This window comes from Myotis yumanensis, unplaced genomic scaffold (assembly GCF_028538775.1).
Source record: "Myotis yumanensis isolate MYYU_CA2020_CCGP unplaced genomic scaffold, mMyoYum1.0.hap1 SCAF_11, whole genome shotgun sequence".
Taxonomy (NCBI): Eukaryota; Metazoa; Chordata; class Mammalia; order Chiroptera; family Vespertilionidae; genus Myotis; species Myotis yumanensis.
In genome coordinates, this window is record NW_027223762.1 from 1,833,858 (window position 1) to 1,858,175 (window position 24,318).

At 49.1% G+C, this 24,318-nt stretch overlaps 1 protein-coding gene across 1 annotated transcript; it reads left to right on the forward strand.

Annotated features, from left to right (window-relative positions):
- Positions 1–32: 32 nt before the first annotated feature.
- Positions 33–23,452, forward strand: CPSF3 (cleavage and polyadenylation specific factor 3). The gene is made up of 17 exons (XM_070428660.1): positions 33–199; positions 2,394–2,457; positions 3,957–4,054; positions 4,645–4,773; positions 5,993–6,170; positions 7,575–7,664; positions 8,149–8,299; positions 10,895–11,070; positions 12,025–12,183; positions 13,327–13,473; positions 14,091–14,352; positions 15,416–15,514; positions 16,464–16,558; positions 17,473–17,560; positions 20,285–20,354; positions 21,519–21,615; positions 23,149–23,452. The coding sequence occupies exons 1-17, from the start codon at positions 150–152 to the stop codon at positions 23,248–23,250; spliced, it is 2,055 nt and encodes a 684-aa protein (XP_070284761.1). The 5' UTR covers positions 33–149; the 3' UTR covers positions 23,251–23,452.
- Positions 23,453–24,318: the final 866 nt, after the last annotated feature.

The window sequence follows — 24,318 nt, forward strand, 5'->3', positions numbered from 1 at the left end:
GAGCCTAGCACCGCGGGCGCCGGAGCGCCGGAAGTTGTGCTCTCCGTGGTTGGGGTTCTTCCTACCTTGGTTCCCCGTGGCTCTGCTTCCGATGTAGAAAGGCTCCCGCGACCTGTTCCTCAGCTCGGCTTCGCCGTCGGACTTGCGCGATGTCTGCGATCCCCGCGGAGGAGAGCGACCAGCTGCTGATCCGGCCCCTGTAAGGGACCAGCGAGAGGCGGGAGGGTAACGGGATGGCTGGCCGCCTCCGTCCCCCAACTCGAGCTGGCGGCGGCGGTCGGCCCCGGGGCTGGGAGAACGTAGGTCGGGAGGGGCCTGCTGGGTGGAATGGGATCGTGCTTTTCTCCCATCTTAGGGGGGAGTGTTGGAACTGGGGGTCGGGGGGTGGCCTATCGGGGCGCTGGGCGCTGTCATACACGCGGGGGTGGTGGTGGTGGCAACCCCTGAGGGACTGGTGCTGCTGCCGCCGCCGGCGGGCCGAGGTGGGGACCGGGTAGGGCTGTGGCGGTGCGAGGCGGAACGCAGTCTGCTTCTTAGGACCCCAGGACCTGACAGTTGCCAAACGCGAGAGAGGGGGATGACTCGGGATTTGGCCTGCGTCCCGCGCGGAGCTCAGACCCCCGGGGGGTGAGGGGGGTGGAGAGCGGAGAGGAGGAGAAGCGGGGGTGCGGGGACAGAACCCCGCCCCGGGTGTCCCTGAGCGGCCGGTCTTCCGTGCAGAAGTGCCAGGCGGACCTGGAGCGCTGCTTGGAGAGGGAGGCGGGGATGCGGAGAGCTTACGCTGTAGGGGGGCAGTTTGAATCCGCAAACGTGTGTCCTGTTAGCTATTAGCACAACTCGGGTGCATGCATTTTCCAAAAGGCTGTAAGTATCTACTTAACATGTATCCACGCGGACTTGTTGAGCGCGTCGTGGGGAAATAATACAAGTCTCACCCGCTCGGGCACACCTGCGGCTCCTCGTGTGCCCACTGCCAGCTGCCAGGCGCCCCACTGGGCACTGGGGGTACAGATAAGCGAGCGGGCCAAGGTCCCCGAAGTCACCCTTTGGAGGGAATTGCAGCGCGAAATAGAAAAGTACAGGCGAGCTGGTTTGGGACCACGGGAGACCGTGACTCTGCAGCCCTGAAACCCGAACACTGTTGCTTCCTCGGCGGGAATAATGTCGCAGCTGTTGCCTGCGAAGTAACTGTCACTGAGCGCATGGTCCCTGTTGTTATAACTACAGCAGGCATGGCAGCCGAGCGCCATGGAGCATGGGAACGGGGAGAGGGTGCCTTCTCAGCATCCTGGGAGAGGCGCGAGCTGAGCCTTAAAGAAGGAGTAGGGACTGCGGGCAAGTAAAGGGTGCTCCAGCCACAGGAAGTGGCACACGGGGAAATGAGAGTGGTCGCAGTTTGGGGCCACTTTCCTCCTGGCCACGGATGAAAGATCAGCAGATGAGACCGGGAGGTTAGCAGGGCCCATCTTATGAAGGGTCTTGTACTCCTCCTGAGGGGTTTGGCCTTTATCATCAGTTACAGGGACTTTAAGCAGGGTGGGGATCCGGTGGGAATGAGGTTTGGGGAAGGTTGAAGACTGCTGCTGGCAGCCGTAGCAGATACATAACCGGATGGGATAAGTGGCGGGAATCTAGGTTGTAATCCACGTAACCCAAGTGGTAAGCAATAAGAGCTGGAACGAGTGGAATGGGATGAGCAGCAGACATTGGAGAGAAATAGGTTTGAGAGATAAGGAAGTGGGACCTGTAGGACTGTATAGCAATGAGATGTGGGTTAGGAAGGGAGCTAAGAGGAGTGTTAGGATGATGCAGATTCCTAGCGGGAGGGCTGCAAAACGGCCAAGGAATATGGGGGGCGGGGGGTGAAGGGCTGGAGTAAGTTTCGGGGTTTTGTTCTATAACAGCATCAAATATACTGAAATAACAAGGTGAAAGGAAGGGGCCTGAGGTTCACAGATGTAAGAAGTTATGTCAGTTTAACCTGGTTGGTAAATGCATATCATGATCTTAAGTGAAAGAATGTTGCAGTGCTTACAGGTTTATACTTAAGTGCTGATTCTGAAAGTATTGTTAAATGATCTGTGTTCCTGCTAGCTGCATCCTCAGTGCATCATCATAACCCTCACATTCAGGGGTGAACTTTAGCCTTTGGGCTTCTCGAGTCTGTTCCACCTTCTCACAATTTTAACAGCTGCGCCGTCCCTGTGCTCCTCTCTCCCCGCACTCCTCTCTCCCCGCACCCATTGCTGTCCTTGCCTACCCTAATGACTTTGTGGGACTCTCACCTGCCTCAGTGAGATGTCATCAGGTGGGCACAGTGTACGTTGTAAAAAAGTTGGAATTCGTTGGGCTTGATTGTGATTGTTTTTATTTCTCCCCTTGAATGTTTACAGGGGAGCTGGCCAAGAAGTAGGACGATCATGTATTATTCTGGAGTTCAAAGGAAGAAAAATAATGGTAATTATTATTCTGTGGTCTGGTGAATAACATGGCTCTGTCCAAATTGGATGTTAGGGCTTTTCTAGTACAGCAGTTACCTGTTTAGCTCCCAGGAAAATTTCTTAGTTGGTATATGTAGTCTGTGCTATAAAATGTTAATGCAAAAAACTAACTAGTTAGTAATTTGACAAAACATTACGTAAACTGAGAAGACATATTCTACGACGTAAAATTGTCCACCAGATCTCCTGAACTACTGCTTACAAAGTCCCTCTTCCACTCTCTGAGGATCTAGCCATCCTAACCGCCCCACCCCGGGTGGGAGACCCCGGGAACACGCCCAGAGCTCCAGCCACGCCTGCACTGTGACGCTAGAGCCTGGTTTGGCAGCTTCTATGCCCACATTAGCATTAAGGCCACTCGCCTTGGGCAGGGCAGCCTGCTTCTCTAAGCCCATCTCCTTATCCGGAAGGTAGAGGGGTTCGAAGAGATGGTTGCCGTGGTCCTCATTCGAAAGGCCGTTCCATGGCTCATGTTCCTTCAGTTCCACTTCTCTGCTTCTCCCAGTCCTAAAAGACCAGGGACCCGTCACACATAGTCGTCTTTTTAGTCATTTATTGTGTTAATTCTGTAGAAATTGATAGAATTTGGTAGAAACAGCCCCAAAGTGAGTATATAACTCATTAATGACCGACTCTTAATAAGTTGTTCCCAAATACCTTAAAATACTTATATTGCACTGATTGGGAAAGTTTCCCATTTCTAATAATTGACCTGGAGATCAATAAGGTCTGGTAGTAAATCTATAAACTTTTAAAATGCCCACCATCTTCTGACGTCAAAGTTCTTGAAAAAAAGAGTTTATTCACTGTAAGAGTGACTATAAAAACTAGTTGGGAAGAGGATGTCTTGTGTTTTTTGTCCTGTGACCCTAAATGTGAGCTATATTTTAGATTTAATGGGAAGTTAGAACTTTTAGTAGTAGCATATTTCCCATTTTCTATATATATAAAACCCTTAGCAACTGGTTGACCGTTTGACCGGTCGCTATGATGCGCGCTGACCACCAGGGGGCAGACGCTCAACGCAGGACTGACGGGTGCCAGATGCCAGTGCTTCTGCTGCAGCAGCGCGAGCCTCTCCCGCCTCTGCAGCAGCGCTACCGAGCTGTGGAGGCAGGCGCTGCAGGCCCGGATGGGCAGGAGCAGCCCTCAGGCTTGGGGCCCCTCTCCGGCCGCCTGCCGCTTGCGCACTACTACATCCCTCAGGGGATGTCGGACTGCCGGTTTCCCAGATTGCAATTGCGAGAGGGCGCAGGCCAGGCTGAGGGGCCCCACTGGTGCACAAATCTGTGCTCTGGGCCTCTAGTACTTAATAAGAATTATGTTCCCAAATGCTAGTGTGTAGAGGCCATTTTGATTATGTATGTGATGGCTCAGTTATAACATTGTCTATTCGACGGATGAATTTTAATAAAATGTAGAGGACTTTATCATCTGTTTGTCTGTCTCTTTCAGCTGGACTGTGGGATCCACCCTGGCCTAGAAGGAATGGACGCTCTTCCTTACATCGATCTAATTGACCCGGCGGAGATTGACCTCCTGCTCATTAGTCAGTAAGTTTTTTCCTTGTTAATGACACTGTTCTCATAGATGTTCACTATAAAAGTCACGCTTTACCAGACGCTAAGATTCTGGCGTTTAAGAGTCTTTTCTACCAGGAAGCATGTTGCAGACGTCTGAGTGTAAGACAGCGCTCTGCTGTCTCCACAGCTTAGGGAAGCTTCTGGGAGGCTGTCCTCCCTCTGGAGCAGGGAGGGAGAGAGCGTGCGCCTTGCATCGCTGTACAGCCGGAGGCCAGGAAAGCCCTCCCCAGGCCTCCTGAGGTCACGGTCTTGTCGCATCCAATAGGAACTTCATTCACAAACAGCGACGTGTCAGCGCTGTGCCCTGCGGTGCTTGTTACGTCAGCTGCCGGCAGGAGGTCTGGGTGTATTCTTCCGTCTCTAATTATCACTGATCAAGTATTTTGATGTTCGAAAATACATTTAATATCTTTTTCTGCATTATTTCTCCCTCCCCATGGTGCCCTAAAGTCTCAGTGTGTGACTGTTACATGGAACTTCTCTGTGAGGCCGCAGCAGTTTCATTCGTGTATGTGACGCGTAATATTTTGAGAAGTGACAGCATCTCTTTCATTCTTCAGCTTCCATTTGGATCACTGTGGTGCTCTGCCCTGGTTTCTACAGAAGACGAGTTTCAAAGGAAGGACATTCATGACTCACGCTACTAAAGCCATCTACAGGTGGCTCCTTTCAGATTACGTCAAAGTCAGGTAAATGACTCCGTTAGACTCTCTATAACACATGTGGCTCAAGATACGGACCATTTTGATTTTTGAAACGAGACACTTTTTATTCACCAGGATTCGTTAATTTAGTCATTCAGAAACAACCCGTCAGATCCCATTGTGTACCCAGCACTTCTGGCCTTAAAGTCCTTACACAGTTCTAACATTCTTTTAAATCTTTGTAATTTTCTTGAATTATAAGGTATAACAACAGTATTCTATAAATGTTAATTAACACCAAATACGTTATACAGTGATATATACTGCAATCTTATTTTAGATTATTTGATCAAAGCAAATTGACTACCTTAAATGAAAATTTTCCTTGGGGAAGTTTTTTCTAGTTGCAAGAGGAAAACTTCTTTTATCAGAAAGGTTGTGGCATTTTTGTGATCCCTACAGCACAAATGATTAGCCTTCTAAAGTTTACTGTTTAATGTGTGTGTTCCAAGCATTGAAGGTGCCATTTGTTATTCTTCATATGTAAATACGAAAGAATGGAAGAGTTATCCTTAGTAGTAAATATACTAGTTAACACTTTAATGCTACTTACCTCATGCAGGCACAGTCCTCAGTTCTTAACATGGTTACTCATTTAACCTTCATATGAGCCTCATGGCGTAGGTTCTGTTATGAATCCCATTTTACAGATGAAAAATGTATGGTGATCGGCATAGAGAGGTTCGGTAGTTTACCTACGATGGCCACAGTAAGAGGCAAAGCTGGGACTGAGACCCAGGCAGACTGGCTCCAGAGTCTGTGTCCTTGACCACTACTCTCTCTTGCTGTTTTGGAAGTTCATTGGCATAATTTTCAGAAGAAAAGGGACGCTAAACTTTGTAGAGAAATCTTTTCACGTCACTGTGTCAGGATCTCGTCCTGGGTCGGTGTGTGTGAGTGAGTTTCTCTCAGGTGCCGTGGGATAGAGCAAAGGTTGAGAAGTGCTTTCCTAAAGAGGACTTGGCCTTAGTTGACTGTGTGCTGTGCTTGAAATTGTGCTTCCTAGTTGTACACACTAAAATTTTTATTATAACTGCAGAGCAAAAATATACACAAGATAGCAAAGACATTCTAGATAATATAATCCCTACAACATAATTTGAAGAAATAACTTCATGGATATGTCATCCATAGTTTCTTTGAGTTCAAAGGCTTTAAAAATTTTTTTCCCTTAATTCTTGTTGTTGGATCTATAAAAACGTAGTAACATATCGGCGGACGACATGCTGTACACCGAGACCGACCTGGAAGAGAGCATGGACAAAATCGAGACCATCAACTTCCATGAAGTTAAGGAGGTCGCGGGAATCAAGTTTTGGTGTTACCACGCGGGCCACGTGCTCGGAGCTGCCATGTTCATGATTGAGATCGCGGGCGTGAAGGTACCCCCGGCCCTATCCGCTTCCTCCCCACGAGAAATCAGCGCAGACCTGATACGACCAGGTGCTGCTGGAGAACATTCCCCAAGACTCGCAGTGTCCAAGCCCTGAAACCTGAGATAAAATTCAGTCCATACTTTTTCCGCTGAAGCGTCATAGTTCATACCCCCAGGCCAGTGCTCTCTGTGGGGAGAGGGAGGAAAGAGTGAAATGAGCCGCTGAGCGTGACGTTCCCTCCCACTTCCAGAGGGTCAGCTCCTCGGCGTCCTTGGGAAACTGCCTGGGAGGAGTCTGTGTGTACGGGACGTTCAGCAGCACGTGCCCTCTGTGTCCTGCGGGTCTAGGGCTCCCACACAGGCCCTGGGAGTGAGGGCTGCTCAGATAGGCTCTGCGCAGCCGTCCTGCATGGAAAGACCCACGGCAGTCTCCAACTTGTGGAAACGTGGGTGGCTAGTTGGTGTTGAGACTGACGTGAGAGCAGCAGTTCTTTCTTTAAAAAACAAAATATTTCTTAAATTGATTTCAGAGAGAAAAGGAGAGGGAAAGAAAGATAGAAACATCAATGAGAGTCATTGATTGGCTGCCTCCAGCATGCCCCCTGCTGGGGATTGAGCACACAACCTGGGCATGTGTCCTGACTGGGAATCCAACCGTGACCTGGTTCATGGGCTGGTGCTCACCACTGAGCCACACCGGCCGGGCTAGCAGTGGTTCTTAACCCTGGCTGCACATGAGAATCACTTAGGGAGCTTTTGAAAAATACCCACTGAATCAAAATGGTGTGGTCTCACACCCCCCCCCCCCCGCCTTTTTTTTTAGTTTTCTCGGTGATCTTTATGTGCAGCCAGAGTTGAGAAGCGATGTTCTAGTGTAATAGTATCCTGAATTTTCAGCAGCTGCTCATATAGTATTTGAAGTTTTTACACATTGAGTTGTCCTATATGTTTCTAAATCATTTTTTCTTGCTGTTTGCTCAAAGGCACAGAATAGCACAAATGCAGATCTAAATTCTCCTTTGAAATTTGATGCACACCCTCCAATTATTTTTTTTTTTCCCTCCAATTATTTTTATCTCCCATTTTTTATGGTTTTCCCATATTCCTCAGTGGACTTCTTTCTCATTCTGCCCTTTTTCTCTAAGATGTTCGGAGCATTTCTCAAGTTGCAAAGATACAGGTTCTCTTTGTGGGAGGATTCTGGGAGTGATCATTCCCATTAGTTAGATTCACTAATTGAAACGCTGGAGGGTCTATGACCAACCCAGTTAGACACAGCGTGGCATCTCAGTGATATCCGTTGTGGGCTGTTCTTCTGTTTATTTTCACTTCAGATTTTAGGAGCTAAATGTATTTAGCAGTAAAATGAAACCTTCCAAATCCTAACCTTCTAGCTTTATCTTTTTCACAGCTTTTGTATACAGGTGACTTCTCAAGACAAGAAGACAGACACTTAATGGCAGCTGAGATTCCAAATATTAAGCCTGACATTCTTATCATTGTAAGTATTCGTGCACGGGATTGCAGTTAGGGTAATGTAAGCAGAATTTTTTCTAGTGGGGAAGAAATATTGCAATCTAATTTTTATAATATGTGGTTGGATAGAAATGTATCTTTTTTTGGTATAAGATTTAATTTTCTGACTTCTCTTTGCAGTGCAGCTCCACTTCCTTGCTGTTAAATATATCAGCTCTAGTCTAAAGTCAGGGAGACTAGGATACCGCCTAAATGTTTCTGTCTAGGGGAATTACCTGCATTTTTAGACTATTTTCTGATTCCATTTCTAAAGAATTTTTACTACGTAGCCAGGTCTTAGTTCTAACGTTCTTATCTGATATTTCAAGTGGTAGTATGACAATACATGTCCAAGTAAGTGGCATGTTAATGGAGAAATGAATCCCTTTGCTTCGCCTCTCATGGATGCTTAGCTTTTGTATTCTTTGGAACCGTCGGTCTTGGTCTCACCCGTCTAATTTGTCACTTAGGAATCGACGTATGGGACCCACATCCACGAGAAGCGGGAAGAGCGAGAGGCACGATTCTGCAACACGGTCCACGATATTGTGAACAGAGGCGGCCGGGGCCTCATCCCTGTCTTTGCTCTCGGGCGGGCTCAGGAGCTGCTCCTGATTCTAGGTGCGCCTTTCGTTTTCACTGGGAGATTCTCAGAACCTGAGGGCCTGGCCTTGAACAGGTCATTCTCCTTTTCTGGGCTCCATTTCTGCATTTAAAGTAGGGACTGGGGCCAGGGGTTAGGGTTAGGGTTAGGGTTAGCAGAGAGGAACAGTGGTGGCCTGCTCCTGCGAGCATAGGGGTGTGCCTTTCTGGTTGCCGTCAGCCTCAGAAGGCAAGAATGTGCTGCCCTTTGGCCCACCGGTTCCACTTCTGGAGAGTAAATGAGATGCACAGAAAACCTGTCAGTAAGGGTGTAATCATTTTAGTACTTTTAAAGGAATATGTCAGTAAGTACCACATTATAGAAAAAAAGTCACATTACATGTATTCACATAATATCATAAGGGGACCAAAAAATAGAGTGCAGCCCGGCCGGCATGGCTCAGTGGCTGAGCATCGACCTCTGAACCAGGAGGTCACGGTTCGATTCCTGGTCAGACCACATGCCCAGGTTGCAGGCTCAATCCCCAGTGTGGGGTGTGCAGGGGGCAGCCAATCAGTGATTCTCTCACTGATGTTTCTGTTTCTCCTCCCTGCCTCTCTGAAATCAATCAAAATTTTTTTAAGAGGTGGTTTTCAAAAAAAATAATCTACACTAATAAAAGAGAAACATGGTAATTAGCGTACGACCGCTACCCTTTTCATTGGCTAATCAGTGAGTATATGCAAATTAACTGTCAGCCAAGATGGCAGCCGGCAGCCAGGCACTGAAGCGAGCATGAGGCTTGCTTGCTCCAGTGACTGCGGACTCCAACGTTCCCCGCCTCACTTGCCGGCCTCTCAGCTGCAACTCTAAGCAACTATGTACTATGTTGCAAATAAGAAGCAAACAGAACTCCAGAAACCAGCCGGACTGAAAGCCAGGCAGACCAAAACATTGTATCGATGTTTTCAGCAGTGAGGCATCAGAGCTAAAGCTGGCCCAGAATTAAAAAAAAAAAAGAAAAGAAAACAAGGAGCAGTTGGAAGCTTTAGTCACTCGCCAGCCGGAAAACAGCCCTCAGCCCTCACCCAGACTGGCCAGGCACCCCAGTGGGGACCCCCACCCTGATCCAGGACACCCTTCAGGGCAAACCAGCCGGCCCCCACCCATGCACCAGGCCTCTATTCTATATAGTAAAAGGGTAATATGTCTCCCAGCACCGGGATCAGCGTGACGGGGCAGCGCCCAAACCCCCTGATCGCCTGCGGCTCTGTGTGTGACGGGGCGGAGCCACAACCTCCCTATCCGCCCTGCTCTGTTCGTGACAGGGGAAGGCACCCCAACCCCCTGATCAGCCCTGCTCTGTGCCTGATGGGGGGGGGCTCCCCAATCCCCTGATTGCCCTGAGGCTCTGTGTTTGACAGGGGGGAACTCCCCAACCCCCTGATCGGCCCTGCTCTGTGTGTGACAGGGTGCAGTGCCCCAACCCCTCCCCCCCCCCACGGGCCCTGCTCTGTGTCTGATAGGGGGGAGCTCCCCAATCCCCTGATTGCCCTGCGGCTCTGTGTTTGAAAGGGTGCAGCACACCAACCCCCTGATTGGCCCTGCTCTGTGTGTGACAGGGTAGAGCCATAACCTCTCCATCGGCCCTGCCCCGAGTATGATAGTGGTGGCGCCCCAACCCCCTGATTGGCCCTGCTCTGTGGGTGATAGAGGGTGGCGCCCCAACCCCCCTCCACGGGCCTTGCTCTGTGTGTGACAGGGTAGAGCCATAACCTCCCCATTGGCCCTGCCCTGAGTGTGACAGGGTGCAGCGCCCCAACCCCCTGACCGCCCTGCTCTGTGTGTGACAGGGGGCGGTGCCCCAACTCCCCTATCGGCCCTACTCTGTGAGTGACAGCGGGGAGCTCCGCAACCCCCTGATCGGCCCTGCTCTGTGCATGACGGGGCGGCTCCCCAACTCCCCAATCGGCCCTGCTCTGAGCCTGACCAGGGGCTGCACTTAGGGATTGGGCCTGCCTTCTGCCACCCGGGAGCTGGCCTAAGCCAGCAGGTCGTTATCTCCCGAGGGGTCCCAGACTGCGAGAGGGCACAGGCCGGGCTGGGGGACCCCCCCTCCCCCTGCTCCCCAAGTGCACAAATTTTTGTGCACCGGGCCTCTAGTAATAATAATAATAGGGTTCAAACCAGTGTGTACTCTGACCCTAGTAGATACCAATTACACAAAAAACTAGAAAGGTTAACTCTGGAGAGCACGTTGTCTGCTTTTCTCCGTTTTCTAAATACGTCCGTGAGCGTGTGTGACTGGTGAGAGGCACAGTGGGAGTCACTGTGGGGTATGTGTGGGTTTGATGGTCCCTTCAAAGCCAAACGCTCTGATTCCTTGGGGAACGCAGTCTTCCTCAGCATCCGTGACGAGTGCGCTGGATGCCTGCAGCGTCCTGTGAGGAACTGAAAGCGTTGTGTCTCAGTTAGTAAGAGCAGGCTAATTCTTCTTGACCTCTTTAACACATGCTTATGTGCTTTAATTTATTTATTAATTGTCTGAATTTTTTAAATTGTACAGATCACTTATTACTTGAACTATCTACCCCACGTAACAAAATGATATTTGTCTCATAAAATCTCTCCAGATGAGTACTGGCAGAACCACCCGGAGCTCCATGATATTCCAATATACTACGCATCATCTTTGGCCAAGAAGTGTATGGCCGTGTACCAGACATACGTGAACGCCATGAACGACAAAATCCGCAAGCAGATCAACATCAATAATCCCTTTGTTTTCAAGCACATTAGTAACCTTAAGGTGAGAACTGGTGGAGGGCGGACAGGGTGGCTAACGCACCAGGAGGTCAGCGGGGGCAGAGAGGCCTGGCCTTCACTCTGGCCGAGCCTCACCCACGCCCTACCTGTTCCCCAGCAGCCGTCACTGTTCTGAGTGGAATCAGGAACTTAGCAGCTGGCATTCTCTTTGCCACTTGCTCCAAGTCCCGATACATTGTCACTGTTTACTGTTGCTGAGTAACTCGGATCTTTTCGTCACAGAAATAAGTCCTGATGAGGCAAATACCTTGTTGTTATGTATTACATTTTTCTGTTCTTACTCAAACCTAATCATCTTTTTGATGACTGGCATTGTAAATTCCATATGTGAGCATTTTCATGTTTACTTTTCTAGAGCATTCAATAAAATCTAATTTTCTTTCATTAAAGCGTATATATTGTTTCATCCAAACTAATGCTCTAATCATTAACACCCCACGTCATTCAGATTACAAGTGGCCTTCCAATGATAAATAAGCTCTGTTCATAAATCATTAAATTTTAGGTTAGTTTTTTAGTAAGTAGAGCCAAGTTTTCCCTAGAAACTGTTAATTTCTAGGCCAGCTCAAAATATCCATGAGGTCTGAGAGCTGGAGTCTTTGGGGAGGCCTTCAGAGCCTGTTCTGGTGAAGAGAAGCCCATCTGACTTCTTTCACGTGCTGCCTCCGTGAGGCGCTGAAAGGTCGTGATTGCCCTTGAGCTGCCAGCACAGGTTTTGAAGGTCAATGTGAACTAAGTGCTGTTTCTCACTTTGTTGTCTTTCATTCCTAGTCCGAACTGTTAGGAACTTAGAAATTGGACTAACTGTTTATTAGTCTTGTCAAGACCCTTTCACTCATGTGATCACCTTTTTTTACCTTTTTGTTATTTATTAAAATAAGGAGAGCTTGGTCAAAGCCTGGTATTTAAATGCTCTTTCCCTCCCTTTCTCTCGCAGAGCATGGACCATTTTGACGACATTGGGCCCAGCGTGGTGATGGCCTCCCCGGGCATGATGCAGAGCGGCCTGTCCAGGGAGCTCTTCGAGAGCTGGTGCACGGACAAGAGGAACGGCGTCATCATCGCAGGCTACTGTGTGGAGGGCACGCTGGCCAAGGTCAGTCACCGCTGAGCACACTGCAGAGGCAGTGCCCGCCAGGGCTTCCCACTGAGGCGGTTCTTCAGTGTGGGTTTTAATGCTTTTAAATGAGATGGAGCTAGTCAGCTGGAGCTATTCGTGAGGTTGAGAATTAACGCAGGCGCCGAGTGGCCTGACCTGATCCCCAGGCGGCTGGAGGCACATTCAAGCTCCAGGAGCACCATCAGGTGCAGTAAAATAGTGGAAAGGAACCCGTTTGGGACAGACATGGATCCCGTAGCTGAGGGAGACGCGGTTCACTCACAGGTGTCCTCTCACAGGCTGTGCATGTGTTCGGGCTGATGGCCCGCTTCCTGCTGCTATAACATGACGGATGTGAGCTCTCAGGGATGCAGACAGGGGTGTGCAGGGCTTCAGGGGCAATTTCTGCGCATCCAAGCGTCTTGTTCTCCCACCTCCTTATTTTCCGCTTCCCTTTTATTTCCTAAGTACATTGATTCCGTTTTGCTCATTTTTATTACTTTGTCTTATTCTGTGAATCATTCAGACAATGAAAGATGTGTATTTAAAATAGATTTTTAGCCCTAGCCAGTTTGGCTCAGAGGATAGAGTGTCAGCCTGCGAACTGAAGGGTCTCAGGTTCGATTCCGGTCAAGGGCATATCCCCAGGTTGCGGGCTCGGTTCCCTGTAGGGGGCGTGCAGGAGGCAGCTGATTGATGATTCCCTCATCATTGATGTTTCTATTTCTTTCTCCCTCTCCCTTCCTCTCTGAAATCAATACAAATATATTTTAAAAACTAGATTTTCAGAACAGTAATGCATCCATCCTTTATGTAAACCCTCTTCGCTGGGAAGCTTCTCTCTAGAGCAAGAGAAGCGCTGAGAAGGCAGGCTTCCTTTCTAATCCTGAGAGCTGTCCTTTCCACGTCTGGCACTCCAGCTACATTGAATTTTAATTAATCTGCTTAACTTCCTGTTAAATGTTTGCTTGATGAAGAAAATACGTATTTGAAATTTACTAAGTTGGTAGTATTACAACAGTTTTTGTGCTGAAGGTCCTAAATTCAGCATGAGTTTATGACTGCATGAAAAGTAGAAAATGTACCTTTTCTAATTGGATTGTTTATTTTGTTTTGTTTCTTTTTCTTTGTTTTTAACAGCACATCATGTCTGAACCTGAAGAGATCACGACCATGTCTGGACAGAAGCTTCCGTTGAAAATGTCTGTTGATTACATTTCTTTCTCCGCTCACACAGATTACCAGCAAACCAGCGAATTCATCCGCGCTTTGAAACCGCCTCACGTGGTTAGTCTGTGGGTTTCATTTAGCGCATTACAGGGGAAAGCTACCCACTTTGCCGCAGCTGGTTCTCAAATTAGACCCGCCTTCTGTTCATGCAGCACTGTAAACGGAGCTTGCACTCACCTTGCACCCATCCTCCCAGCTCCCCTTTGAGGTAGACAAGCTGTGCACTTTATTTTATTTTTTTAAATATATTTTTATTGATTTCAGAGAGGAAGGGAGAGGGAGAGATAGAAACATAAATGATGAGAATCACCGATTAGCTGCCTCCTGCACGCCCCCCACTGGGGATGGAGCCCATAACTCAGGCATGTGCCCTTGACCAGAATTGAACCTGAGGACCCTTCAGTTCATAGGCCGACACTATCCACTGAGCCATACCGGCTAGGGCAAGCTGTGCACTTGAATTTCCCACGACACGGGCACCTGCTCAGACCTACCAACCCCAGATCCACCGTTCCTTCTCTTACTTTCTGCTGCCTCCCCAATAGCATCAGCGTGCCAGTTTGTACGTAGTAAAATCTCTCCGTTTGGTATGTTTAACTGACTCATGTTCACAGAAAGGCCGTAGTGTCTGACTAAGGATTCTCCCTCTGCTCTTTCACATGCATTTCATGTAGATTTTAGTCCATGGAGAACAGAACGAAATGGCCCGATTGAAAGCAGCCCTGATTCGAGAATATGAAGATAATGACGAAGTTCACATAGAGGTTCATAATCCTCGGAACACAGAAGCCGTGACCTTGAACTTCAGAGGGGAAAAACTAGCCAAGGTCATGGGCTTTTTAGCGGACAAGAAGCCAGAACAAGGCCAGCGGGTCTCGGGAATCCTTGTTAAGAGAAACTTTAATTATCACATTCTTTCTCCTTGTGACCTGTCCAGTAAGTGCACTGTTCAATGTCAGGTACGGTTTGATTTTAGCATTGAGGGAAAAATTTTTGAAAACTTCTCTTCCCTGGTGGCCACATTTCAAATAACAACCAAATAATAGAATGGAAATAGGTGGAAGTTAATCCAGTTCGTTTTATGGGGCGAAATAAAAACCTTCCCTGAACTGTGGACATTTAAATTCTTAGTGAAACAACTCTTTCCTTAATGGAGACGAAGGTTTGCCTCTAAGACGAGTGACTGCTGCGGACTGGGCGGGCTCTCCTCCCTCCCACCGCGGAGCCGGTAGTTTTCTCTTCTGAAGGAACGTTGGCCCCACCCAGGACCGTGATGTTTCTGGCCTGTATTTTTATGTGCTTCTGGGCCTTGGTGGCCTGCGCCTGTGCAGATGCTAAGCCAGCGTGGCTTTGCAGTCACTGTGGTATGATGTCCAAGTGAATAGCTGCTCATAAACTTGTATAAACTCTAAGCGCTTTATGAGGGGATAAGGAATCTGTGCGCAGGTGGGACCGGGTCAGCTTGCAGGCCGTCCGGCCGTCCTTCCTCCAGCAGTCGGGGAGCTCTTACCCCAAGCCTGGCCCGGTGCTGGGGCTGGAGGGCCCAGGTTCACGCAGAAGCACCGCCCCCGCCCCGGAAGCGCTGCCCAAGGAGAGAAGCGCTTGTCCAAAGCGAGTCCCAGTGTCGGACAGTGATGCCGAGGTGCCCGGCCAGCATGTGGGGAGACAGTGGGAAAGGCTGTGCCTGTCAGGCGCCCGTGTGCCAGGAGGCGCCCAGCCCGAGAAGTGGGGGCAGCTGGTCTGCTGGCTTGGAGAGGTGTAGGCACCTGATGTGTTCAGGACAGTGGGGTGCCTTCTTAGGCCTGGAGCCTGAACTTACGGGGTTAGCAGTGGGTCAGGGAAGTGAGGAAGGGGACACACTAAGGAGGACCTTGTAGCTTGAAGAACGTGCTCTCAGTTGCTTTTACTTCTCTTGTCTTTACTCCTAGGATGTTTGCAAATTGTATTTGTGGGACTAGTATTGTTTCTTAAAGTGTATTTATTCTCATTTCCTCTGCAGATTATACTGACCTGGCCATGAGCACTGTGAAGCAGACCCAAGCCATTCCCTATACTGGGCCCTTTAATTTGCTCTACTACCAGCTACAGAAACTGACAGGTGTGTATATTGATTGACAGTCACTTGTTTTTGGTTTTTTAAAGTAATGATATATCTAGGAAAGGATATGATTTCATTTTGGTAATTGTCTCAGATTAGCACAAATTTTATTTGTACTTTGTCATACCACATTTAGGTGAAGCTAAAAAATTTACTCATTACTCATCAGTTTTTTAAAATCCCATTATACCTTTTATCTTCAGTCCACTTAAAATTTTAAAAATATTGGTAGTCTGCTCCTTGGGTTTAAAATCTACTTTAGTTTACTTACCCAAATTTTATCTATTTCTTTCTTTGTTCAGTGATCGTGTTTCTTGTTCCACTAGTGCCCTGTACACAGCAGGTCTGATAAGAGCATGACCCGTGGGCAGAGGTAGTGAAAGAGGAAAGCCTGTTCTGTTTCCTGTTAGACCATGTCAGCGAGGGACTGCGGACAGCAGCGAGGGGCAATAATAAGTTAAAGGAAAGAGATGCTCGTAGGCAAGAACGTGTCTATTAACACCTTCCTCATCCCCCGTGGTAAAGGGCTGCCGTAGGGTAGCGCAGGGAAACCCTTTCACCTCAGAACCTCACAGTAGGAAACCAGAAGTCTCACCTTAGCCATAGAATTGCCCTGTGGAGACAGAAGGTAGCGGGTCTGTCGGGGTTGACTAGCCTCGTGGTAAATGTTAAGATGCTAGTGGCTGCTGTCTGCACAAATATAGACGTTTGCTGCTGGTGAAATATTAATGTCCAGCTCTATGGGCTTTTATAATCCATACTGAGATCTTTCAGTTACTGTGAGCAATTAATACAGAACTGAGCTATTTCAGTCTGACTACACCAATACACTATTAATTTTTTTCATTCTGTGTCAGCTTTATTTCAGCTGTCTCTATAAACAAATGAATAATTATGCCTCTGACAGATGATCAGGAAATTATGTACATTTTATAATTCTTTCTTTCAGGTGATGTAGAAGAATTAGAAATTCAAGAAAAACCTGCTTTGAAAGTGTTCAAAAATATTACTGTAATACAGGAACCAGGAATGGTGGTGTTAGAAGTAAGATGAGATTGTTTACCCAAACACGGAGGAGGAGGTTTTAAGCGCTCACATGTGGAGACTTGACTTGGGGTGGTGAACACGCAGTACAGTACACAGACCATGTGCTACAGAATGTGCACCTGAAACCTATTAATTTTATTACCCAACGCCCGCCCTCCCATAAATTCCGTTTTAAGAAAAGAGTTTACATGTAATTGTAGAGAAATTAGCTTCCCAATCAGGAAAAGATTATTGGAGAGTATAGCGTTCTTAACAAGGTCAGCTTTAAATACAACATAGCTGGGCGTGGTCTGTGTGACATAGAAACTAGCCACCAGTTCAGGCTTCATGTTTAGTGTGTGTGTGAACAGTGACAGATCTCTCATATGATCAAGTCGGAGCTGACCTTATGGTATCCCAGGCTGTCTTCAGGTATATCAGAAGGTCTTAACGTTCTCAAGATAAAAGTCTCGTCCTGTTACATTAAAACTTGTCATGCACACATCTTAAGAGAGTGGGACTGTGAACACTCAAATACGCAACATTAACATGACCCAAATCCACAAAGGCGAGAAGGCACTAACTTAGGTAAATGTGGTTCCCACTGGTAGGATTTTAAATTCCTGCTGGTGGAACCGGGAACCCAGACACCAGATGACGCTGATGGTTGATTTTGATGGGCTGGCATCTAAGGCCAAAGCAGTTCTTTTTCAAATGAACCCAGAACAGAGGGACCTCGGGCGGCCCTTGGCTGTTTCCCTGTCGCGGGGCTGTAGGTAGAGTGTTTGCAGGCTTTCCAGCTACAGGTCAGCTGTTTCGCTTTCACACATTATTCTAAACAAATAAAAAAGATCTGTCGCTGGTCCCTCTGCAGTTCTGTGATGGAGGGTCGGCCCCGCTGTGCCCTCCTGACTCTGCCTTTCGCTCTGCAGTGGCTCGCTAACCCTGCCAACGACATGTACGCAGACACTGTGACAACCGTGGTCCTCGAGGTGCAGTCAAACCCGAAAATCAGAAAAGGTACAGAATTCTCCATCTTCTTTCTGCTACCACTTCACTTTATCAGCCATCCATCCACTTTTATGGTGTTTTGAGCTGAAAAGCAGAAAGGAGAATGCTAAGGTGCTTGAACTCCTGGTTTTTTCATTCCTGTAACCTTGACGGCACTAAATACACGCATAACAGTGCATGTCACTAATATTTTCCTGCTCTCTGTGCCCGGTCTTTGTTTGTGCTGTGAAATCTGGTGGCACTTAACTCTAAGATAAAATCTCTTAGTGACAGTCCCTAAAAAACACCGTAATCGGAAGTTTCACAATATCGCGTTAGCCAGCATGCCTAACAGGAAAACGGGCTGCTGTGTCGTGATTCACAAAAACTTGTAGAATAGAACGGAATCCCCTGTCATTGGCCAAGGAGCAGTTTTCAACCCGGGAAACAGCAGCGAGCGGATCTCCGCGCTGTGTCTACACTCGGGCTGTTTTAGACGGAGCTGGCATCGGGCAGCCCTCCTGCCACTGGGGAAGGCGGGGCCGGGGCTCTCCTGGGGCTGCCAGCCCCCCTGCACGTGCAGCAGGCCGTGTCCTCTGAGGAGCACTTCTCTTCCTAAATATTAAAATGAAGCAGTCGCAGTTCTCTGATTTCAGGAGGAAAAGTTTAGCTGACCTTCATGATCATCTTCTTGGGACTAGCCACATCTATTATGAAACAAATACCTAAACAAATCTAAAGTGTTCAAGTTACCGGTAAGCATTTGTTTTGAGTAACAGTCGTCATAACAATTATAATTAGGGCTCCATTTGGTCGTTTGTTTGGTTGAATTACTAGGGGTAACGGTGCCCGTGTGCTGTGCCGTGAGGGCGCCGAGCGGTCAGCACAGAACTCCCCGCCCTGGGCTGCCCCGCGTGTGCGTGTGACCGTCCCTCCCCGCCTGGCGCAGGCACATCCATGCGGAGCAGTTGGAAAGGCAGCTGCCAGCTTGCTCCTGTTACTTCACATTTCTCTTCTCTTAGATAAAAATACGGAGGACAAAGGGCAAGGTCGGTGGCCTTGCAAAGGGCAGAAGAGCTAGTGGAGCAAAGGCCGGGAGGAGAGGGCGGTGAGTGCAGGGACCGGAGGGCAGGTGAAGCCCAGGCTTTGGGCGGCACACCCTTCAGTGCCGGCGCCCAGGCCTCTGGGAACACGGCTCCTGTGGCTTCGATCTGTTCTTGTCAGATCCAGCCTCCCGAAGGGAATTGTGTTCTGTCCTCCAAGGTTGCTCTCTGCCCCTTATAGTCGGAGAACCCTTTTGTAAATGAAGTCTGTTTTGTGATAGAATGGTGATATTTTTTCCGATATCTGTATGCTTTCCTGAAAAATGGAATTTCCCTGCAAAGATGGCATTTTCTCAGGCCAGTGAGATGCTGGTAGTCTTCAGCTCAGTGTCCGAGCCCCTAGGGTTCCTCCTGCTGAGGGGGAGGAGCCCCGGACATGCTGCCCTGAGGCTGCTGTTGCGTCGGCTGCTGGGGCGCCACCTGGTGACTGCGCTGAAGAACAGAGGCGGTGCCGTGGTTGGGTTGGTGGTCTTCATCTTGGGCATTGATCGCTCTTAAGACTCTGGTCCAGAATGCAAATGCATCTTCACTCTGACCCGCAGTAGTGGGATGAACACAGTCGATATTCCCGGTGGTCCATCTCCCACTGAGAGCGGTAGGGTGTCTTCGAGGGCTGGCCTCGGGGCATCGGCAGAGGTCCGTGTGGACACGTTAGCATCGGCTCTTCCCATGAGTTACGGGTGAGACCACTGGCTGCCCTCGGTCGGTGATCGGCCGTTGGGTTGTTTCTGCCGCTTGGCGATGAGGAAAGCTGCTGCGTAAGCATTCTTGTTCAGGGTTTTGTGTAAAGACACCGGCTTCTATCGCTCTTGGGTCAGTGCCTAGCATTAGAGTTACTGGTCGTGTGCTAACTGTTTCATTCGTACCGCTTGCTGCTGGTGATGGCTGGGCGGTACTAGTGTGAGCCAGGGCACCCTTGAAACCAGGGCAGGTGGCTCACCTTCCTAACCTGCCAGGTTACTTTGTTTTGGGGGAAACCTAAGTCATCTCACTGGCAAGTGATAAATATAATCTATAATAATAAAAGTGTAATATGCTAATTAGACCAGACATCCTTCCGGATGACCTTCCGGACGAAGTGGGGGCTGCGAGGGAAGCCTGGGTCCCAGGTGCCTGCCAGCAGCTGGAGGGAAGCCGGTGCCGGCAGCCGGGGGAAGGAGGACCTGCTCTTGCATGAATTTCGTGCATCAGGCCTCTAGTTAATTAATGTTATTAAACAATGAGAGGCCTGATGCACGAAATTCATGCAAGAGCAGGCCCTCTCCACCCCAGCTTTGTCTGGAAGGTTGTCCGGTTGGTGGTCCAGCCGTTTGGTCGATTTGCATATACGCTTTTGTTATTATAGGTTACAGGTGCAGTCTATAGAGTAGAGGGTTGACTGCGTGTGGTGTAGCTAAGACCAAGGAGCGCCGAGGGCTGAGCTGCCATCTCCCTCACTCCCTCACTCCCTCACTCCCGTTTCTGTGGCTCCTTTGCAGAACGTGAAGTGAAGGGATGAAGGATCGGGCTGCCTCCACAGGGAGGTGACACGTGGACGCTGGTCACGTGGAGGGTCCACAGTCAGTCGCTGACTTCTCAGAAACCGTTCTGAGTGTTGATTGGAAATTCGTCCACATGGGAATGCGGACACAAACACTCACTTCTCTCCCAGGTGCCGTGCAGAAGGCGTCTAAGAAGTTGGAGATGCACGTGTACAGCAAGAGGTTGGAGGTCATGCTCCAGTGAGTGGGCTCTCGCCCCAGGCGGGGAGGGGGTGGGCTCCGTCCCCCGAAGCCGCGCTCGGACCCGGCTCAGAAGCCCTTTGTGGAACTCGGTGTCGGCTCCCGCCTGTCCGGACACGGGAACCGAGCAGCCTGGGCTGCGGCCGTGGGATAGCCAAGCTCCCCTCTGTCAGGGACGGACACGTGGCGCAGCCCTTCCCTCAAAGCCAGACTCCAGTCACGGTGCTGACCTACCCCACCTTCCCCCCGGGCCCTGCCAGCCCCCCCCCGCCCCCCCCCCCCCACACACACACCTGAGTGTGAGAAACAGGAACGGGAGCCACGCCCGGCTCAGCCGCCTCAGGACTGAGGGAAGGCCTGTGCTCAGCGCCGCGGGTACATGCAGCGGTCCTGCCGGTGCTGACAGCCTCGGGGTTTGTGGGATGGCTGCGCTGGCTGCTCCTACACAAGCCACCAACTGATGCCTTGAATGAAACCGTTTGTAACATTAACCGCTGGACGCCCAGGCAGCCGGGGGCCCCGCCCTGCCAGCTGAACGCCGTGGGCAGTGCTGACTGGGCTGGCGTCTGGGTTTTGCAGCTTCACTGACTCTCCTCACCTGACCCACCGGCTGGTTGGCCTGCTGTTTGCAAACGTCTGTCACCCACGGGGACAAAGGCGGCAGTTAGTGACGGGCTGGCTCCCAGGGCACAGGCCGCGCCTGCCCAGGAGATGCCAGTGCGAGAGTCCAGCTCAGAGGAGGCGCCCAGAGGTGACTAGAAGGAGCAGCCAGTGGACTGGGAGCCATTTCAGCTGAGAGGCCGGGGTCTGGATCCCGGCTCCACTGGGGGCTGTAGGCCAGTCACCTGAGCACATCCTTTTAACTCCATGTGTAAAGGGCTTCTCACCAGCATTCTTACAGGTCGAGATCATGTATGTAAGTGCCTCGCACAGTGCCTGCTGGAATAGAGCATTCTTAATAAGTGGTAGCTGTGCGTTTCACGTGTTTTATTACATTAATGAAATATAGAAGGTAACTAATTAGTAAGTCTATCTCAGGATTATAGATATAAGTATTCTACTTCAACACTGCGGCCTCGATTCAGTTTTACTCCCCCCAAATATATAAACCTGTGCTCACATATTATACATGCATCTGCACTGACCCTGTGCCTTTCCCTTCAGGGACATATTTGGAGAAGACTGTGTGAGTGTGAAAGACGGCGCCCTGCTCAGTGTCACCGTGGACGGGAAAACGGCGAACGTGAACTTAGAGACCCGGGTATGGCTGCGCCCGCGTTTCACGACATTTAGGAAATAGAGTGAAGGCAGAATCTTTAGCGGTCCCACATCTCACAGATTCACCTGTGGTCCCACAACTCACAGATTCATCTGTGATCCCACATCTCACAGATTCATCTGTGGTCCCATGCCTGTAATAAGTTGTTTTTGTATTTTAGCATTTCCTTCCAGTTTCTTCCTATTTTTTAATTTTATTTTCTACAAGTTGTGTGTATATTATTCTACAAGGGTGAGGCAAAATAGGTATCCAGTTGTCTGTCTGTCCCATATTCATAACTACAAACCTGCCTCTGCCCCCCCACCACATAAGAAGCTGTACGTTCTTGCTTTTTCACTTCTCATTGTCAGTGTTTCCGAGTTGCTGTCTGGCACCCATCCCCAGGGGTAGGTCCTCTAGTTATTATATATGACCCCTCCCTCTTGTCCCTGCTAGCCGTCCCCGCTAGCCGGCCCCGCCTCCGCCCCCTGCAGGGTTGTTCCGGAGATTAGAACAGTTATACTAAGGAGATAACGTGTGTTCTACATTTCTTTTGCATGTTCTTTGATTATTTAGGTGCTTTGAGAAAACACTACATTTATTTTACCTCAATAGAAAAATAAACTAAGAACATAAACAAGAAAGTCTATAGAGAAGAAGTAGAAATAGCCAGGGAACAGATGAAACCAATGTTCAGGTCCACTGGTAACTGGAAGAAACACAGATGTGAAGAGTGAAACACCGCTGTGTGCTTATGGCACAGATTGAAGGGATTGCTGTGAGCCATGATGGTGAAAGGCAGGGACACAGGTGTTCACAGGTGTTGTGTGGGGTGAGGAGGAGGTTACAATTGGGTGGAAATTCTTTCTCCGAGGCAGTTTGGTGATACGCATTAGAATCCTTAAAAACGTAAATGCCGTTATCCACAAAACCACTTACTGGGTTTAACCAAAGAAAATAACTGGACAAGTGAGCACAGATGTGTACAAGGGTGTCTACTTCAGCATTGATTATAACATAAACACAATTTCAAGAGACGTAAGTACCCAAGAGTAGGAGATAACAAGTGAGTGAGTCGTGTAGGGGCACCCTCGTGCGTGCAGTGCTGTACATGCAGCCAGAAAGGATGCTGGTGCAGATGGTTATGCAAATGGCCCACCTACATTAAGTGGGGAAAGGTTACACACAGCAAGTGTGATAAATCAATCCCGTTTTCGTTGGAAAAAAATCTATATGCACAGCTAAAGTCTAGAAGGTTATGCACTGAAATGTTCACAGTAGTTAACAGAATTAAGGGGTTTTTCTTCGTTCTTACACGAGGAGTATTTGTGGTGGGATAAATATGTAAACAGCATAGAGTATTTCACAGCTGGAAAGGAACTAGATTATTAGGAGGCTCATGCCCGCCCACAGGTTGCAGTGCGGGACCTGAGTGTGCAGGGCTGGGTGACACACACACACACACACACCCGCCATGAGTGTTCTAGAAGAGATCCACTCATCTTCTGTGTCATCATGTCTGTGCTTCGCCTGCAGACTGTCGAGTGTGAGGAAGGAAGCGAGGATGACGAGTGTCTCCGGGAAATGGTGGAGCTGGCCGCACAGAGGCTGTACGAGGCCCTCACGCCGGTGCACTGAGCCCGCCGGCCGCTGTGCGGGAACGTTCCTGTGATGCTCGCCTTTACTTCTGTCACTTAAAGGAAACACATTCCTTCCTCGGGACGGCCTGTTTACTTTGGACGTCAAACGGCTTTTATTCCAGTAGTCAGCATACCATAAATTACCAACAAATCTGTTCATTACTTTAGAACTGCTGAATAAACCGTTTAGAATTCATTGACTCCACGTCTAGGCACAGATGCAGCTCCCAGTAAACTAAAAATCTGCTCACAGCGCCCTGGCCAGGCGGCTCAGAGGCCCGCTGTTTGGAGCAACGTCCTGTGCACCCAAACATTGCGGCTCCATTCCCGTCAGGGCACATCCCCAGGTGGCAGGTTCCATCCCCAGTCGGCATGACCAATATTCTCTCCCTTCCTCTCTCTCTCAAATCAATAAACACGTCCTCAGGTGAGGATTGTTCATTAAATCTTCATAGCAACTGAATCAGAATGTCTCACATTTTAAGAAAATACACAATAACTTTTATTTTCGTATTTATTTGTGAATTGGAGTTAATTTTTCAAGATTATCACTTAAAAGTTTTGAGCCCTTTTCTACCTCTTCCCTCCTGATCCTTTTTGCCAAGTTCCTTACTGTCCACATTACAGCTTTTGGGGTTCAGTGATACTTCCTTTGTTTAATAGCCACATATTCCGTTCAGAGATGTGAAGATTATACTCTTCATGTCTCTAGTTTCAGGGACTCAGGTGACAGGTGAATTGTTTCCTATGTAAATTGTGCAGTTTCCTGAGGTAGCGGAGTTCAGACTTGCAAATGGCACAGGCCATCTGGTGCTGCTGCTGAGGGAGAGGTCGGCCCTGCCAGGGGCTAAGTCGGCATCTCACGATGCAAAGGGGTTTGTTCCCTCTGCAGAGGGACAAGCTGTGCGTGTGTCGCTCCTCCCCGCACAGCCTAACCCAAGAGGTGCTCACACTCAGTCTAGCTACAGACACCAGCCATCCAGCCACTACCTCCCACCGCGCACTGTTCAGGCCTCCCCTCTTGGTGACTTAAAACCTGTAACCATTGACGATGCATTTCCTGCGC